This window comes from Alosa alosa, chromosome 14 (genome assembly GCF_017589495.1).
Source record: "Alosa alosa isolate M-15738 ecotype Scorff River chromosome 14, AALO_Geno_1.1, whole genome shotgun sequence".
NCBI lineage: Eukaryota > Metazoa > Chordata > Actinopteri > Clupeiformes > Clupeidae > Alosa > Alosa alosa.
Genome location: NC_063202.1, coordinates 24,333,769 through 24,350,384, shown reverse-complemented (window position 1 = coordinate 24,350,384; position 16,616 = coordinate 24,333,769). Strand labels below are relative to the sequence as shown.

The 16,616-nt window shown below is 42.7% G+C and overlaps 2 protein-coding genes across 2 annotated transcripts; one reads left to right on the top strand and one right to left on the bottom strand.

Annotated features, from left to right (window-relative positions):
- The first annotated feature begins 2,911 nt into the window (after window positions 1–2,911).
- On the top strand, window positions 2,912–8,415 carry ctso (cathepsin O). The gene is made up of 8 exons (XM_048263802.1): window positions 2,912–3,229; window positions 3,499–3,610; window positions 3,839–3,984; window positions 4,271–4,438; window positions 5,906–6,027; window positions 6,542–6,705; window positions 6,982–7,074; window positions 8,021–8,415. The coding sequence occupies exons 1-8, from the start codon at window positions 3,038–3,040 to the stop codon at window positions 8,053–8,055; spliced, it is 1,032 nt and encodes a 343-aa protein (XP_048119759.1). The 5' UTR covers window positions 2,912–3,037; the 3' UTR covers window positions 8,056–8,415.
- Window positions 8,416–8,559: 144 nt separating this feature from the next.
- tdo2a (tryptophan 2,3-dioxygenase a) lies at window positions 8,560–16,616 on the bottom strand. The gene is made up of 12 exons (XM_048263801.1): window positions 16,482–16,616; window positions 16,126–16,234; window positions 15,760–15,850; window positions 15,028–15,098; window positions 14,591–14,718; window positions 12,731–12,917; window positions 11,526–11,633; window positions 10,882–10,993; window positions 10,402–10,459; window positions 10,163–10,242; window positions 9,907–9,997; window positions 8,560–9,502 (listed from the first exon to the last, which is right to left on the bottom strand). Exons 1-12 carry the CDS (start codon window positions 16,514–16,516, stop codon window positions 9,340–9,342), a joined length of 1,233 nt encoding a protein of 410 aa, XP_048119758.1. The 5' UTR covers window positions 16,517–16,616; the 3' UTR covers window positions 8,560–9,339.

Here is a 16,616-nt window from a genome sequence, read left to right as displayed (position 1 = left end):
TATGTCATATGGGGATGGGGATATAGGAACTCTGTGAGAAGACGTGGAATATCAGGTAATTGTTTTGCACATGGGAATAGGTGGCACACAGCACACAAACACACACAGGTAACAGAAACTGATGGTGAAAATGTACCAACGTGACAAACCCGAAGCGTACTTACCATGCTCTACCCTCTCTTCTCTCCTCGACATCCTTCATCTCCCTCTCTTCCCTCATCTTCCTCCTCTATCCTTCATTGTCTTCTCCTCCCTCCTCTACCTCCCTCATATCCCTCTCTTCCCTCCTCTACCTCTCTCATATCCCTCTCTTCCCTCCTCTCCCTCTCCTTCCTCCTCTACCTCCCTCATCTCCCTCTTCTCTCCTCTACCTCTCTCATATCCCTCTCTTCCCTCCTCTCCCTCTCTTCCCTCCTCTTCCTCCCTCCTCTACCTCTCTCATATCCCTCTCTTCTCTCCTTTACCTCCCTCATCTCCCTCTCCTCCCTCTACCTCCTCCTTCTACCACTTTCTCCTCCTACCACACACTGACTAGTACTTGTAATGTGTAGGCACTCCTATCCTCTAATTGTATCGACAGATGCAATAGTAATTCCTAGCTAATGTCTCCTCTTTAGCTTGAATGTTATTCTCTTGCTGTAAGTCGCTTTGGATAAAAGTGTCTGCTAAATGAATACATGTAAATGTAAAGGGGTCCTGGGGTCGGTAAACCAGTGAGGTCACACCAGCTCCTTTAACAATGTGACTTAAGAAGAAAGTTTAGGGCCAGAAAAGTAAAAGATTGATGTTATATTAACAACCCTGCCTTGTGTGTAGCTACTGTATTTTACGGTAAGAGCTTAATTATTAATTTCCAACGGCAACAGGTGAGGCTTGACAGAAAAGGTTTGATAACCACTACATTTCAGAGAATGAGAAAAAAATGGATCTCTAGCTCCTCCTTGTGGCTGTGGGTCATATATATTTTAGGCCAAGATCATGGTCTGACAGGGGGTCAGCTCATGGATTTCAACCTGGATACTTCCTGTGAGCAGTTCATTTCTTGAGATTCAAAAATTTATTTCAAGCATCACAAACAGTATCGTCCTGACTTGTGTGTACTAGTGTACGTGACTCCTGAGACAGAGTATCAGTTTATCACTTGTCAAACACTCCAGGGGAAATGTGACTGCTACATTTCAGACCAATGTTGTTTCCAATGTTTCCCTTTGTTAGAATTCAATAATTATTACATGACAAAAAAATTCAACAACTTCGAATGAAAGATCTTAAATTCCCAAACATGCAAAAGTGAAGCAGACCCAGCATGCATATGAATTTGAACAATCTGCAGTGCAGGCACTCGAGACCTCTGGCAAGCGCTACGGGTCGACAAAGAGACTTCTGGAACGGTGGAGGGGGACCTCTGAAAATAAATATTCATAGTTGACATGGTTTGTGTCATTTCTGGATTGTAAGATTTGCTATAGAAAGTACCAACAAATCTAAAGTTGAAGTTAAAAGTCTGAATTTTAAAGTCTTGTGTAATCAACTTGTACAATTAGATTGATTTATTGATTGATTGATTTGTTTATTCAAGTGTCAAACACCATGGTGCCCAGCCCTCATGGGCTTATTAGACTCTGCAGTAATAATTTCACAATTATCTTCAGATAACCACGTGATGTAACACAAAACCCAACATAACATATCCTCCTGGGAACCAAGAAAAAAAAGTGAGTGTCCAACAATTTCTTTTTTGTTTTCTTTCTATTTAGGATTAAAAAAACATCTTACAATTTATTTATTTTTTTAATTTTTTTTTATTTTAAATTTTATAGCATGTCCCCTGTGGTGGACAAAAGGACCGTTTTAGTATGAAAAGGTAGCCATGAAAATAGACAAAAATGGCCAAATTATGCTTTTAGTGGTATTAAATTAAGGGCAAACCAAATATAAGGGAAAAGGTTATTCATCCTTCTAGACTACTTTATTAGGTATGTAAATAACTTAACTTCTTTCAAAATTAATCAAATGATTCCTGACATTTTCATTAACAAGACCATATATTGCCATCATAATGAATGCTTAATAAGAAGACACTATTTGACACATTCTAGAACTTATGTCCGCTACAGAGGACATAGGTCTATGGATTCGGTCTCAGGAGGATAACTAAAACACTAAAAATACAGCCTTGTAGCCTACACAAGAAATAGAGATGGCTTGTCATATGGGATACAAAATACTTTGCCGCAGATACCAGGCCTTTTCTATAAATTGTGCCAAGGCAAAAACATAATTTTCAAATTAGAACTGTGTTTGTATATTTTGCTTGGTGAATGTAGCCTAATGTGTACACATTTCTACCGTAGGTTTGTATACAGTATGCTCATATATTTCCTCATTCATTTAATGTACATTTTAAATAGTTAAATTTTTTGTTATGGTTACAATAATTTCATATTCATATACTTCATAAATTACACAGATGATAACTCTCACAAATTCTGCTCACAAATTCCATTTTCGGATAGAGACTACTAAAGTAGAAATTGATTATGATTTAATAAATATTGTTTATAAGCCCATAGGCTATACCACAACCAAGAATGTAAACAGTCATTCCATCAGTTAAAATCGGTAGCATGTTTCATAATAACTGAAGTACCTTCCTACAAAATCATGTTGTGTCCTGGTATTATAATGTAAAGGTCAAACATCATGCAAAACTTTTGCCAATGAGAAAAGTTTGTCAGTGGTAGGATGTCCTGCAGAAAAGGCGTTGTCTTCAGACTCCAATAAAGCTGTCTGGAATAATTTCTCAAAACTACTTTCAATACTTTTAACTACTTTCAATACTTGCAATATATTTATCTTCCACTACTGTAGGTGGCGGTAAAGCCTCCAACTATAGCCAAGACCTGCATCGGAATGTCGAATCGTGTGTAATGCCAGTGTCAATATAATTACGTCTGCCTGCTTCTCGGTTGTAATACTCCATAATACGCCATTAAATTCACTTAAAGCAGTGTAAATTATGCGGAATTTCTGTTAAATGGAAATGTTCATTTTGTTTTTGTTTTTGTACCAGAGGGTCGATTTCACAGCAGGAAATGACCAACTCTCAGAATCTGAAGGAACTGAAACCAAACACAACTCGTCATTTTACTTGAATCTACTCAGCAAGAGATTCCAGCACACGTACGCCAGTCTGGAAGAGTATACACAAGTCAGACTCAATTTCGAAGTAAGCCGGATTTAAAATAATGATTTAGCCTTAACATTTGCATTTTATCTAACCAAACAATCTAATGTCTCGGCAGAGTTTAGGGGCTGCTACCATGCTTCATTCTTTTCCCGGATAACACATTTTAGAGAGAGCCTATATTTAGACATTTTGATGTGTCTATTAGTGCATGCTCATCGAAGTGTACAGTAGCCTATTTTTTCTTTTTTTTTTTTTTTTTTTTACTATGGCTAAATCTGGCTGACATCTCCATCCTCTCTCCCTTGCAGAACTCTCTCAAGAGGCACACATTTTTGAACACAAAGCCTAGGGAAGCCAGCAACAGCTCGGCCAGATATGGTGTGAATCAGTTCTCGCATTTATCTCCGCATCAGTTCAGAGGTAACAGGCATAGTGTCATGTGATGCAGCGTCCCTTGAATATTCCCCTCCACTTTATATATCAGGCTCCGGACATGGACACTTGTAAAAGTTTTCAAACTTTCAAACATTTTGAGTTTTACATCCTGGTTAAATAAAGGTTAAAGCCTCCTCCTCCTCCTCCTTGTGGTACTACTACTAATATTGTCTGCCTCTCATCTCTCTGTTCAACTCCCCTTCTCCCCTCAAGACCTGTACTTGCGAGCCAAGGCTGAGGTTGTCCCTCCCTTTAACATCAGCAGTCTGAATCACAGCAGCCATGTGGCCAGAGAGCTGCCTGCCCGCTTCGACTGGCGTGACGAGGGGAAAGTGGGGCCGGTGCAGAACCAGGGAACGGTAAGCCTCAGCTCTCCTTATCTACTGACCCTGTCTATTGACCCTGTCTGTGGTGGACTCCAGGCCACCTCATTTGTCATTTGTTTCTGTAGTAACACGTACACCTCCATGATATTACTGTAGTGCTGTTTAAAACATCCTGGTTGTGCGTATTCAGGTTCAGGCTTTTCTTAATATACTGCACTGCTGTGACAATCATGCTAAATCACATATGACATTAGCTGTACCCTGGAATGAGCATGTGTAATGTCCTGTGTGCCCCTGCCTCTGTGTTGATCAACTGCAGTGCGGGGGCTGTTGGGCCTTCAGCATCGTCGGGGCGACCGAGTCGGTCAGAGCCAAAGATGGCCATCCCCTTGAGGAGCTAAGTGTCCAACAGGTCATCGATTGCTCGTACAAGGACCAGGGCTGTGATGGGGGCTCCCCAGTCCGAGCCCTCGCCTGGCTGAAGGAGGTACCGGTCCAGTCAGCTTTTCCTATCATCTCCTTGTAGAACAGCAGTGCCACATACAATAAATTGTATTTAAAAGTTCTTGATAAATTCAGAAATAATGCTTAATTTAGGACTATGCAATATACAAAAAGTTATTTGCACACACTTTATAAACCACATTACATTATTTTGACATACATAACAACCATACCTGACACAGACATGCATGTTCACTAGGGCAGTGTTTCTCAAACTTTTTCAGACCAAGGACCACTTAACCAATAAATAGAAACCTCACGGACCACCTAGCAAAAAAATAAAAAACAGTAGACCTACTTCAACAGTATATTACACAATAGACATATCACTGAACAACCTTGCTTATTGTCTTGGCACCTTGCTTATTGTGTCAGAGGACTCATATGATTTAAACTGGCGTAGCTTACACAGTGTTGCAGAACTGTTTGGATTTACATATAAGTTGGTTTAATATTGCAAACAACTCATCTACAGTATATTATATTTTACCACGTCGGCCCGCGGACCACACTTTGAGAAACACTGCACTAGGGAATAGCTTAATTAAATATAGGCGTTTGTCTAGTCCACATTGGGGGTGGTTTTGTTATCAAACGTTATCAAACGTCGGGCGGATGGTGCAACAATGCGGTTCCTATGTCTCTTAATCAGTCATGGGTGTGTTTTGGGTGTAACATCATTTAAACCAATGAGAAAGACATTCCCTTTAACAGCAAGCAGCGCAACTTCAAACCGCGCACCGGTATTTTGATAACCAGCGGCGCATTTGAAGGAATCTGTTTGCATGCGAGACCGTATGGAACAGGTATTCCACTAAAGCATACTTTACTAAAACCTAGCAGAGTATAGCCTATACACGCATCTGCACTCATCTATCATTGGCAAAGTGAAACTAACTTCACCATGGTGTCATAGTCAACGACAAAACAGTTATTCACAGTTAATTACTTGACTAAATAGGTGACCATCGAAAATATAGCCTGAAAAAAGCAACACCCCAATAATGTTCGAATGACCTAAGGACCTAGGACATTTATCCTGCAGAGGAGTTGCTGCTTACATCTCGTGACAGTGCGTCTTCAGCTGTGCTTCATATGTGCTTTTTGCTATAGACCAGGTTTTCTTGGTCAGTGGCGTAATGCTTTTTAGATAGTGTAAGATAGAGATTTTTAGATAATGCGCCAGACCACACCTTAGGTTGTTTGCCACACCCCTGAGTGCATTGTTCAATAAAAGAGATGGGCATGGTGCAAAACTCAAGTGTAAAATAGGAATAAACTTCTCATAATTAAAGAATTAAACCTCTCATACTGTCAGTGCACTATAATGGACTGAGCATGTCTTGTGGTTATTAATGTAGAGTGTGTGTGTGTGTGTGTGTGTGTGTGTGTGTGTGTGTGTGTGTGTGTGTGTGTGTGTGTGTGTGTGTGTGTGTTTGTCTCTTCAAAGACCCAGGAGAAGCTGGTGAAGAAGCTTGACTACCCTTATAAAGGAGAGTCTGGATTGTGCCATTTCTTTGCCCAGTCCCACAGTGGTGTGGCAGTGAACGGTTTCAAGGCACAGGACCTCAGGTATGGTCCAGCAAGAGGGCACTGCTGCTATCAGAAAGAAATTGATGTGTCATGGTGTTCATGATTAATGTTTAGTTTATGAACTCTGTCTTCACCTCTCTCTCCTCTTCCCTGTGTGTGTGTGTAACTGAATGCACACACACATACACGCACAGAGAGAGAGAGAGAGAAAAATAGAGAGAGAGAGAGCGAGAGAGAGAGAGAGCTCTGTGATGATGTTGAAACTCAAGGTCAGTCTGATTGGGGTGAGTGTGTACCGAGTTGTTCAGGACACAGAGGTGGGAGACACATAGGGCACTGCCCTCAGACCTGCCTATGTACAGACCAAAGGTTCTGTGCAGGTGTGTGTGTGTGTGGGCTGTTGGCGAAGTACCCATCTCTCTGGGCTTAAACCAAGCAATAACACAGGTCCATGGGTGGAAGGTGCTAGTCTGAAAGATTGTGTGTGTTTGTGTGTGTGTGTGTGTGTGTGTGTGTGTGTGTGTGTGTGTGTGTGTGTGTGTGTGTGTTTCAGTGATGAGGAAGACCTCATGAAGCAGTGGCTGGTGGACTACGGGCCTCTGGTGGTCACGGTAGATGCGATGAGCTGGCAAGACTATCTGGGCGGAGTCATCCAGCATCACTGCTCCAGCCGCAGTGCCAACCATGCAGTACAGGTCACTGGATACGACACCACAGGTGTGTACACACACACACACACACACACACACATGGACAATACATGAGCTCTGAATGGAAATACAGGTACGTGTTCATCAACAGGTGTCATTAATCATCCCCACAAGACACAACTACTGAGAGTGCACACCTGCATAGGACCATTCAAACACACATCAACATCTGAAAGGTTGAAATACGAAATGCCAACTTGCTAGAGCCAAACGTCAATGCATTTACTGTATTCCTCTCATAGAAATAGTGTGTAAAATGTGTTTTATGCTCTGTGTGTCCCAGGCGATGTGCCGTACTGGATTGTGCGTAACTCCTGGGGCACTTCCTGGGGCGTGGATGGTTATGTGCACATCAGGATCGGCGGCAACCTATGTGGTGAGTAAGGCTGTCGCGTCCTCTGACCCAAAGGTCAACTCGGGGTCACCTACATACCGCCAGCGACACACGTGTCTGTCTGTCTGTTTGTATGTCTGTGTGTGTGTGAGAAGCGCAAGTCAAGGCTGCCCAATCAATACCCCACTTTACAGTTCCACGTATGATTATTTCAACATGTTGACTTTCCTACTACAGTACACACACACACACATACACACGCACACGCACATGCACACAGAGAGTGGATAGACGCCTTCGGAGGCCGTGATATAACCACCCTTATGAGAATCAGAAGATGAATTTCATGTAGAATGTTATTTAGTGTTGAGCCAGTGTTTAGATTGAGCACTGATCATGGATCTCTAACAATGCCTCTTCATCCAACTGATGTGTATGTTGTTAGACACATGTTATTTATCTGCAGTGGTGTTTCCTCTTCATCCAACTGTTGTGTATGTTGTTAGATACGTGTTGGGGCAGCCATGGCCTACTGATTACAGTAGCGCTTCGGACTTGTAACCGGAACCCCGACCAGTAGGAATGGATGAAGTGCCCTTGAGCAAGGCACCTAACCCCTCACTGCTCCCCGAGCGCTGCTGTAGCAGGCAGCTCACTGCGTTGGGATTAGTGTGTGCTTTACAAAGTACAAAGATACAAAGTCTGCTTTATTGTCAATTTCAAAGAGATCGAAATTACGTTTCCCACTATCCCACCGTGGAGACAAGACATATTTTACTCTTTTTACCTCACTGTGTGTTCACTGTGTGCTGAGTGTGTTTCGCTAATTCACGGATTATTTGGGATGAATGCAGAGACCAAATTTCCCTCACGGGATCAAAAGAGTATATATACTTATACTACAGTATATATATTTATCTGCAGTGGTATTTCCTTTCTGTCTGTGTGAATGACTCCTCTGTTCTCTGATCTGTGTGTTGTTTCTCAGGTATCGCGGACACCGTGGCGGCTGTGTTTGTGTGAGGGGTTGTGTGTGTGAGATAGTGGTCCAAAGGGATAGTTAACCACCAAACTGTGTTTGTGTGAGGGGTTGTGTGTGTGAGATAGTGGTCCAAAGGGATAGTGAACCATCAAACTTGGCACTTCATCAAAGGGATCAAATGTCACTGTACTCCGCCTGGTATGAAGCACTTGAAGTTCATTTTTGGCATATTTAATGGGTTAAGGGGGAACAGCACCAGCACATGATGAAGGGAGGTCTACAGGATTATGTCTCTGTGTGGCAGTATGTCTTAATAAACCATCATCCTTGGTGAGGAAAGTGGGTAAAGATGATACAGTTTTCATAATTTCTTAGACAATGTCAAAAGTTACAGAATAGTTTTATAAAACAGTTTTATTTTTGTACTTTAACAACATTTTGAGAAGTGAGACTGTTCTCTTTTATATTTTTTTTATATCAAATCCCAGATAATATCAGAACAATAAAATGTCATATCCAACATTGCAGTCTGGACTTCTTCAATACATGTACTTCACAGAGGACCCAGAAGAGTCATGATTTTAATAGTCACAACAGCAATATTTCTTATAAAAAGCACCTAATGATTATCATGACAGTGCAAATCAGAGCGCGTGTCACTATTAATAATCACATTTCTATGAACAGACATTGATCAATCATTGGCATTAGAAACACTGCACATCTATCAACACTATGTACATGCTCTGATGAAGGCTTTGCGGAAGAAACGTTAAATGGCCGGAAAAAAACTGGTAAAATAGAGATTAGTATAGTTTTCTGAAGTATTTTGTGTGTTACCTCATAACCTTTGGGCATTTAGTTTGGACTATTATGTACATACATCACTTTGCTGTTTTAAATGGTCGGCCCTCACAGTGAGCAGCATCAACATAAATGTGAAGAGCATCATTATGGTAAAGGAAGGTCATAAATGCAAAGAGCATCATTATGGTAAAGGAAGGTCATAAATGCAAAGAGCATCATTATGGTAAAGGAAGGTTGTTGACCTGCAGGCCTGCTTCTTGATCCACACACCATAGCTCAGCAAACACATCAAGATGGTTTACTCTTAACTGCACTCTGATTACTTTTCCACAGTCCATGGTATGTCCCCCTCCCCCGCCCCCCTCCCTTTACCTGTCGCTCTTTCTCTTTGACCTTGACCCATGATCATTTCTCCTGTCTGATTCATCCTTCTCTCTCCTCCCTCTTTCTCTTCTCTCTCTCTCTCTGGCTTCACTGCATTCTGTCCTCTCTTGCCCGAGACCTCTCTTCCGCTCTCTCTAGTCGGAGTCATCACTAACACTGCTGCAGTACGAGCTGTCACAGCAGGTGTCGGCGGTGAAGAGGAAGGGGTGCTCCGTGGGGTTGAGCTTGGGCACCCAGTGGCGTGGCACCAGGAAGGTGGCCAGGTTAAACAGGTCCACAAACACCTTGTAGCGGTCACTGATGAGAACAACACAACAACAAACACCTTGTAACGGTCACTGATGAGAACAACACAACAACAAAGCTCTTTTAAATCCAAATGAGCCATATCATGCCAGGGTCTGGCTCTCATTTTATTAGCAATATGTTCTGTCATGATCACAGGATCAAGTTGTTTCAGTCACACACACACTTAATATCTTTTTTTGTGGAACTATCACCACATAAAGTATGTTCTGTGAAGCATGATGTATTATTGGATCCTGCAGCTCTGTGCGGGATATGGTTATATATAATACCTCCATGGTACTGGCCAATTGGGATGAAAACTATTGTTTGTGTTTTATTCATGCCTAGCATAAGCAATGGCTATATGATGGGTGATGTATGCAGGATGGACATTTTGACAAGGTAGAGCTCACCTAACGGTGGAACGCAGGTAGTGGTATCCTGAAGAGCCACCGGTTCCGGCCTTGCTGCCAATCATCCGATGGACCATGCACACATGGTTGTCTAGGGGATGGGAGGATTCACAGTCACTCAGTTTGTTTGTGATGCATAATTACATGAACAGCATAAGGAACTGAGTAAAAATGGAACCATTTTAGACTGTATAGATAGGTTCTCTCACTACAATGCCAAATTAATGTTCTTGTCAAACTCAGGTAAGACACCTACATCTCCATTTGGTCATGAGGGTGTCGATGTCCATTAGTGATGTCAGCAGCTGGAAGGGTACCTGGAAGCGAGGCTCCTCTCTGACAGGACACACAACAGGTGAGTGGTGAGCAGGTGAACACTGAACAGGTGAATTGAAGCAACACATTATACGTGAGACGATGGGGATCAGACGAGAGGACGGCTGATGAGAACTGTGGGAGGTGAGTGGACAGGTGGAAAGTGGAGAAACATCTCACCTGTAGAAGTAGATCATGAGAGCTCCCTGCAAAGCTTTATATGACAGCCGTCTCTCACCTGAAGAGTGCACAAACACAGAAGACTGTTGAAAGCATTGCTATTGGCTCTAGATGTTTTATTTGGATAACAGAGAAGACTGTCGAAAGCATTGATGATGGCTCTAGATTTCATATTTGGATAGTGGAGAAGACTGTTGAAAGCATTGATGATGGCTCTAGATTTCTTATTTGGATGGTCAGGGGTGGAATGTGTGTATGGTGCCAGGGTTACTAGTGTTTAGCACATTTAAACAAACAACAAATTAAAAACAACAACAGAGATTTAATTTGATTTAAAGTGAATTAGATTGATTGTATATGTCAACAAGACATTGAGGGATGTTCAACTCTTACTGTGTAAATAGCTAAACTGTCACAGGCCTGGTGCATATATTTGCATGTCCTTGAAACTGTGTTTGTGTGTGTGATCATCATCCTCACCTTTACTCATGAGGTGGTCATGTCGTTTCTCATCAAACAGGGACTCTAGCACTTCTCTCTGCTTGGTGAACTCGGCCATCTGTTCATCCTTGTCCTCCGACTCTGGCTTCGTCTGTCCAACAACACAACACTTGAGCTGGCTGCATGGTAACCTGCCCACTCTCAGGGCAAGATTACATAATATGGCACTGATTCCATAGTCCTTAAGTCTGATTACACAGTCTGATTAAATACATGATTGTAACTCACATAATTAATTAACGAATGAACATACAATATAATTGCATGAATGAATGAATTAATTAATTAATTAATTAATGGATATGCCAAATGCTACTGCAGATCACTGTTGTCAGCATCAGTATGGATTTGAGTCCATGGTCGCCACAAATGTCTGTGCAGAGCTGGGGGGTATTCCAAGTACGAGGTTTAGTGACAAACCTGGGTTAGTTAACACAGAGTAGGTGGTAAACCTCCTAATAGAAGAGCTGTATGACTTCATTCTCCTAACAAAACAGTACCATAGGGCTCTGGTTGTAGGAGGTTTACCACTTACTCTGAGTTGTTACCCAGGTTTATCACTAAACCACGCACTTGGAATACCCCCCTGGTATATGAGTCAGGAGATGATAACGATGACAAACCTCTAGTTTCTCTCTCTCCCTCTTCAGTCCCACAGCAATGTTGGCCTCCAGTTTTCCCCAGAAGTTGAATCCGTTCTCCTCCAAGCCGGGGGTGCGTTCCAACCATTTCTGCAGCACACAAACAACAGGTAATAAGTTAATAGACCATAATAATAATAATAATAATAATAATAATAATAATATGATAATAATGATATACATACACCATAATAAAACACATCATGTTTGTCTATCAGTATATCCATATTATCACTGCAACATGCAAAATAAACATGAGGAAGCAATATTAACACAGGATACTCTATGGCTTGTTGGTGTGGAAAATGTATGTTGTCATGGTAAATTTAAGCTCACTAGCATATGTAGGGTCAGGTGTTCTAGAAACTGCAGGTGTCTTGTGTCATGTGTTTGTTCTCTGTTTACAGTGTCATGCCATTGTATAAATGACACCCAAGTGCACAAAACTCGCCCTGAAGCCTCCCAGGTGATGTGTGTGTTGGTGATGTCCAGGTGATGTGTGTGTGTTGGTGATGCCTACGTGATGTGTGTGGTGTCCAGGTGATGTGTGTGTTGGTGATGTCCAGGTGATGTGTGTGGTGCCCAGGTGATGTGTGTGTGTTGGTGATGCCCAGGTGATGTGTGTGTGTTGGTGGTGTCCAGGTGATGTGTGTGTTGGTGGTGTCCAGGTGATGTGTGTGGTGTCCAGGTGCTGTGTGTGGTGTCCAGGTGATGTGTGTGTGTGTTGGTGGTGTCCAGGTGATGTGTGTGGTGTCCAGGTGATGTGTGTGTGTGTTGGTGGTGTCCAGGTGATGTGTGTGTGGTGTCCAGGTGCTGTGTGTGTGTTGGTGGTGTCCAGGTGATGTGTGTGGTGTCCAGGTGATGTGTGTGGTGTCCAGGTGCTGTGTTCGTGTTGGTGGTGTCCAGGTGATGTGTGTGGTGTCCAGGTGATGTGTGTGGTGTCCAGGTGCTGTGTGTGTGTTGGTGGTGTCCAGGTGCTGTGTGTGGTGTCCAGATGCTGTGTGTGGTGTCCAGGTGATGCCCAGGTGATGTGTGTGTTGGTGGTGTCCAGGTGCTGTGTGTGGTGTCCAGGTGATGTGTGTGTGTTGGTGGTGTCCAGGTGATGTGTGTGGTGTCCAGGTGCTGTGTGTGGTGTCCAGGTGCTGTGTGTGGTGCCCAGGTGCTGTGTGTGGTGTCCAGGTGCACACCTCCACCAGCTGCAGCAGTGTGGGCTCCTCCTCAGAGCTGAGCAGCAGCTTGCTGTCCTCCCCGCGGAAGTTGTCCCTGTAGTGGCGGCGGTTGTAGGGAACCCGCTGGTTATCTGGAACGCCGATCTTGTTCTCCAGGAGACGGAACTGCAAGCTCTGAAAGCCAGAGGCTGGGGACAGGTACTCCCTGGTTTAGAACACACACACACACACACACACCCATACATAGAAACAATCCAACATAAGTACCAATATGTCACAAAAGCATGCACCTAAATATATGTTTGCATATTCAAATTTTAGTATGTGTCAAAAACTAGATGTACCGCAGAGCGGTACAAAATATGTCCGCCGCCCAGTCCAGCATATTTTTCCCACAAAAATAAATCACGCTGAAAGGCATAAATGATTCTAACTGTCTCACTAAATTGCATTATCCACACTCAATTCTCACTCAATTCTCTGGTATCTGCTAGACAACAAGTACCAAAACATGATTAGTTCATAGATTTCACATGTAAAATTCATTTTATACAACGCCACCCCCATCTTGCCTGTTCATAATTCTGAGAAATTCTTGAATTGTGTGCATGTGTGCGTGTACATGTTTATGTTTATGTTTATGTGTGTGGGTGTGTGTGTGTGTGTGTGTGTGTGGGTGTGTGTGTGTGTGTGTGTGTGCGTGCTTGTGTGTGTGGCTGCGTATGTGCCTGTGTTTGTGCATGTGCATGCATGCGTACATATGTCTACTGTGTGAGTATGTGTCATACGTATGATTACTGTGAATGTATGTGTGTGCGTGTGTATCTGTTTATGCACATGTGTGCATATGGAATGGGTTAGCATGACCCCTGGAGGCAAACATACGGAAAAAATTGGTCATCCTAGGCCCTACGGTTCTCAAGATATTCACAGAAAACTCTGTAGGTGTATGGTCACTAAATGTACACATAAATTATTTTATTGTAAGGCCCCCCATGAACAAAAGTTCACGAAACTTGGCATGCATTCGGAGGGTGTCATAATGATCCTACACTTTCAATTTCGTGTAGTTTTGATCATGTCAGCCAGAGATATTGTGATGAAAATACCTAATTTTTTGCTTTTTAATTTTTAACTAGGTGGCTCTATACATAAAATAAGTGGTAATGGGATGGGTTGACATGGCCCCTTTAGACCAACGTACAAAAAAAAGGTGGTCCTCCTAGGCCCTACGGTTCTCGAGATATTCACAGAAAACTGTCTCCGGCCACCTACAGGCCTGTTGGTGTATAGTAACATAAATTAATTTATTGTGTGGCCCCCCATGAACGGAATTCCACGAAACTTGGCGTGCATTCAGAGGGTGTCATAATGATCCTACACTTCCAATTTCGTGCAGTTTTGACTATTAGGTCACAGATACCTGCGATTACAACACCTCATTTTTACTTTTTTGTGTTTAACTAGGTGGTGCTATACATGAAATGAGTAGTTATGGAATGGGTTGACATAGCCCCTTGAGATCAACATACAAAAAAAAAATGGTCCTCTGAAACCCTACGGTTCTCAAGATATTCACAGAAAAATGTGTCTGCCCTACCCTGCTTTCGGGGGATCCAGTCCAGCGGGGGGGGCTACAGATCAAAACGATGGTTCTATGCTATCCATGTGGGGTTACATGCCCACCAAGTTTCGTGTACCCCGGTCTTTCAGTGTCCCGGGAATCCTTGACGGAAATTTGGCCATGTGAAAAAGAAAAAAAAAATCTGACTAAACCTATATGACCGCCGCTTCGCTGCGCGGCGGTCATAATAACAACACAGTCACAAAAGGTTTCATAATTTACATGAAAAAAATTAAATATTATCATCTGCTGACCTGAAGTCAAAGAAGTCCAAAGCAGTCATAGTCTCCAGAACAGCAAATTGGTCGACCAGGAGTCTGAAGATCATGACAATCCTGTGGGTGCGTGTGGTCACTTTCAGCATGTTGCGCTCATCTCGCACCTGGGGTCAAGACATGCGTTAGGACACCCACAAAAACATCCCATTTCTTAACTCAGAGGAATGACTGTTAAGAGTCCACTGTTATCCACTATATACGTAAAACAGCATTGGTAAAGAAATGTTGAGTATTATTTATTTTATATTGTGTATTGAGTATATTCTATTTATTTTGAAAAACAAATCATGCTTCTTGCTGTTTAGGCTCTAGTGATAGTTAAGGCCATTTGTATATGAATATTGGTCCAAAGTAGCTATCCCAATGCACACACACACACACACACACACACACACACACCTAAAGAGACTTACATGGCCACTAATGAAGATATCCCTCACTGAGTCCAGCTCCCATAAGATCTGCTTAAACCACAGCTCATATGCTGCACACAGGACGGAGAAAATATGCAGTTACCAATGACCCCTTAAAGCGACCCTCCCAGAACCTGTTTTCCCTTGGTCGAACCCTGGTCGAGTAGCAGCAGGCGTAATGGAACCAACTTAGTATCTCGTAAATTACCCCACTAATAATGCTCTGAATGGTATGAAACTTCTACAGTCGTACAACTATGTTCTTTACTCATAAAAAGAGGCATTGAAAAGTTTGTAAGTACACCAGGAGTTTATTTAAATAACACTTGATGCCTGATGGATGCTACTATCTGCTACTACCTACCGCTGCATCGATGTTACTTCCGTGATTTGAACATGATGACCCTTAAATATGATGACCCTTAAATATAATGATGCCTAAACATGATAACCAATGGTATTAAATGGTTCCTGTTGAGTGTTGATGAGTACACATATTGTGAATGTGGATAATATGTGTAATTGAATGTTAAAAGTTAAACTCTATTTCTGAAATTTCAGAGGTGGATAAATTGTGTTTACTTGCTTATAGCCTCCACTACATCCCTGATTACAAATAAGATGGAGAACCTGCATGGACTCATGGCTAGATGGAGAGCTGCATGCATCGGCCCAGACAGGATATGGACACTGATGGAGAACTGCATGCATTGGTCCAGACAGGATATTTACCTTGGTGCGTAACGATGAACAAATGTTCATCGTGAATCTTGTTTCCTTTCAGCTCACTCTGGAGAGTTTGTGCAGTGACGATCTTATCCAGCTGGACACAGAACAGTGGCACACCATTAGTTCTATATTAGGTGAGTTTGTTTAGTTAAAGCCATTGAAAACAGAAATCCCTCTCATACTGTCAGTACACTATAATGGACTGAGCATGTCTTGTGGTTATTAATGTAGATTGTGTGTGTGTGTGTGTGTGTGTGTGTGTGTGTGTGTGTGTGTGTGTGTGTGTGTGTGTCGAGAGAAAGAGAGTGTGTGTGTGTGTGTGCGAGAGAGAGAGAGTCTGTGTGTGTGTGTGTGTGTGGGGGGATGTACCTGCAGGTAGTCTCCGTAGATGATCCCTCCTTTGCTGGCCTTGTTGGTCCCATCCTGAGAGTCATCCCTCTCGCCCTCGTCCTTCTGCTGCTGTCGGCTCTGAAACAGACTGAAGGCACAGCCGGTACACACACACACACACACATGCAAACATGCACACACGTACACACACAAACAGACACACACACACACACACACACACACACACACACACACACACACACACACACACACACACACACACACAGACACACACACACACACACACACACACACACACACACAGCTTTGTGTCAGTGAGTGTGTAAGTGTCTGTGTCATTAAAAACAGGTAGGAGTAGTCTTCACAGTACTCACACGTCTCTCTTCTGGAAGTATGGACATCCACTCATGGTTCTGCCAGACGGTACACACAATGGCACACACTGCTCTCTCTCTCTCTCTTTCTCTTTGTATTCCCCCTCTCTTGCACTTACTCTCACTCTTAATCAC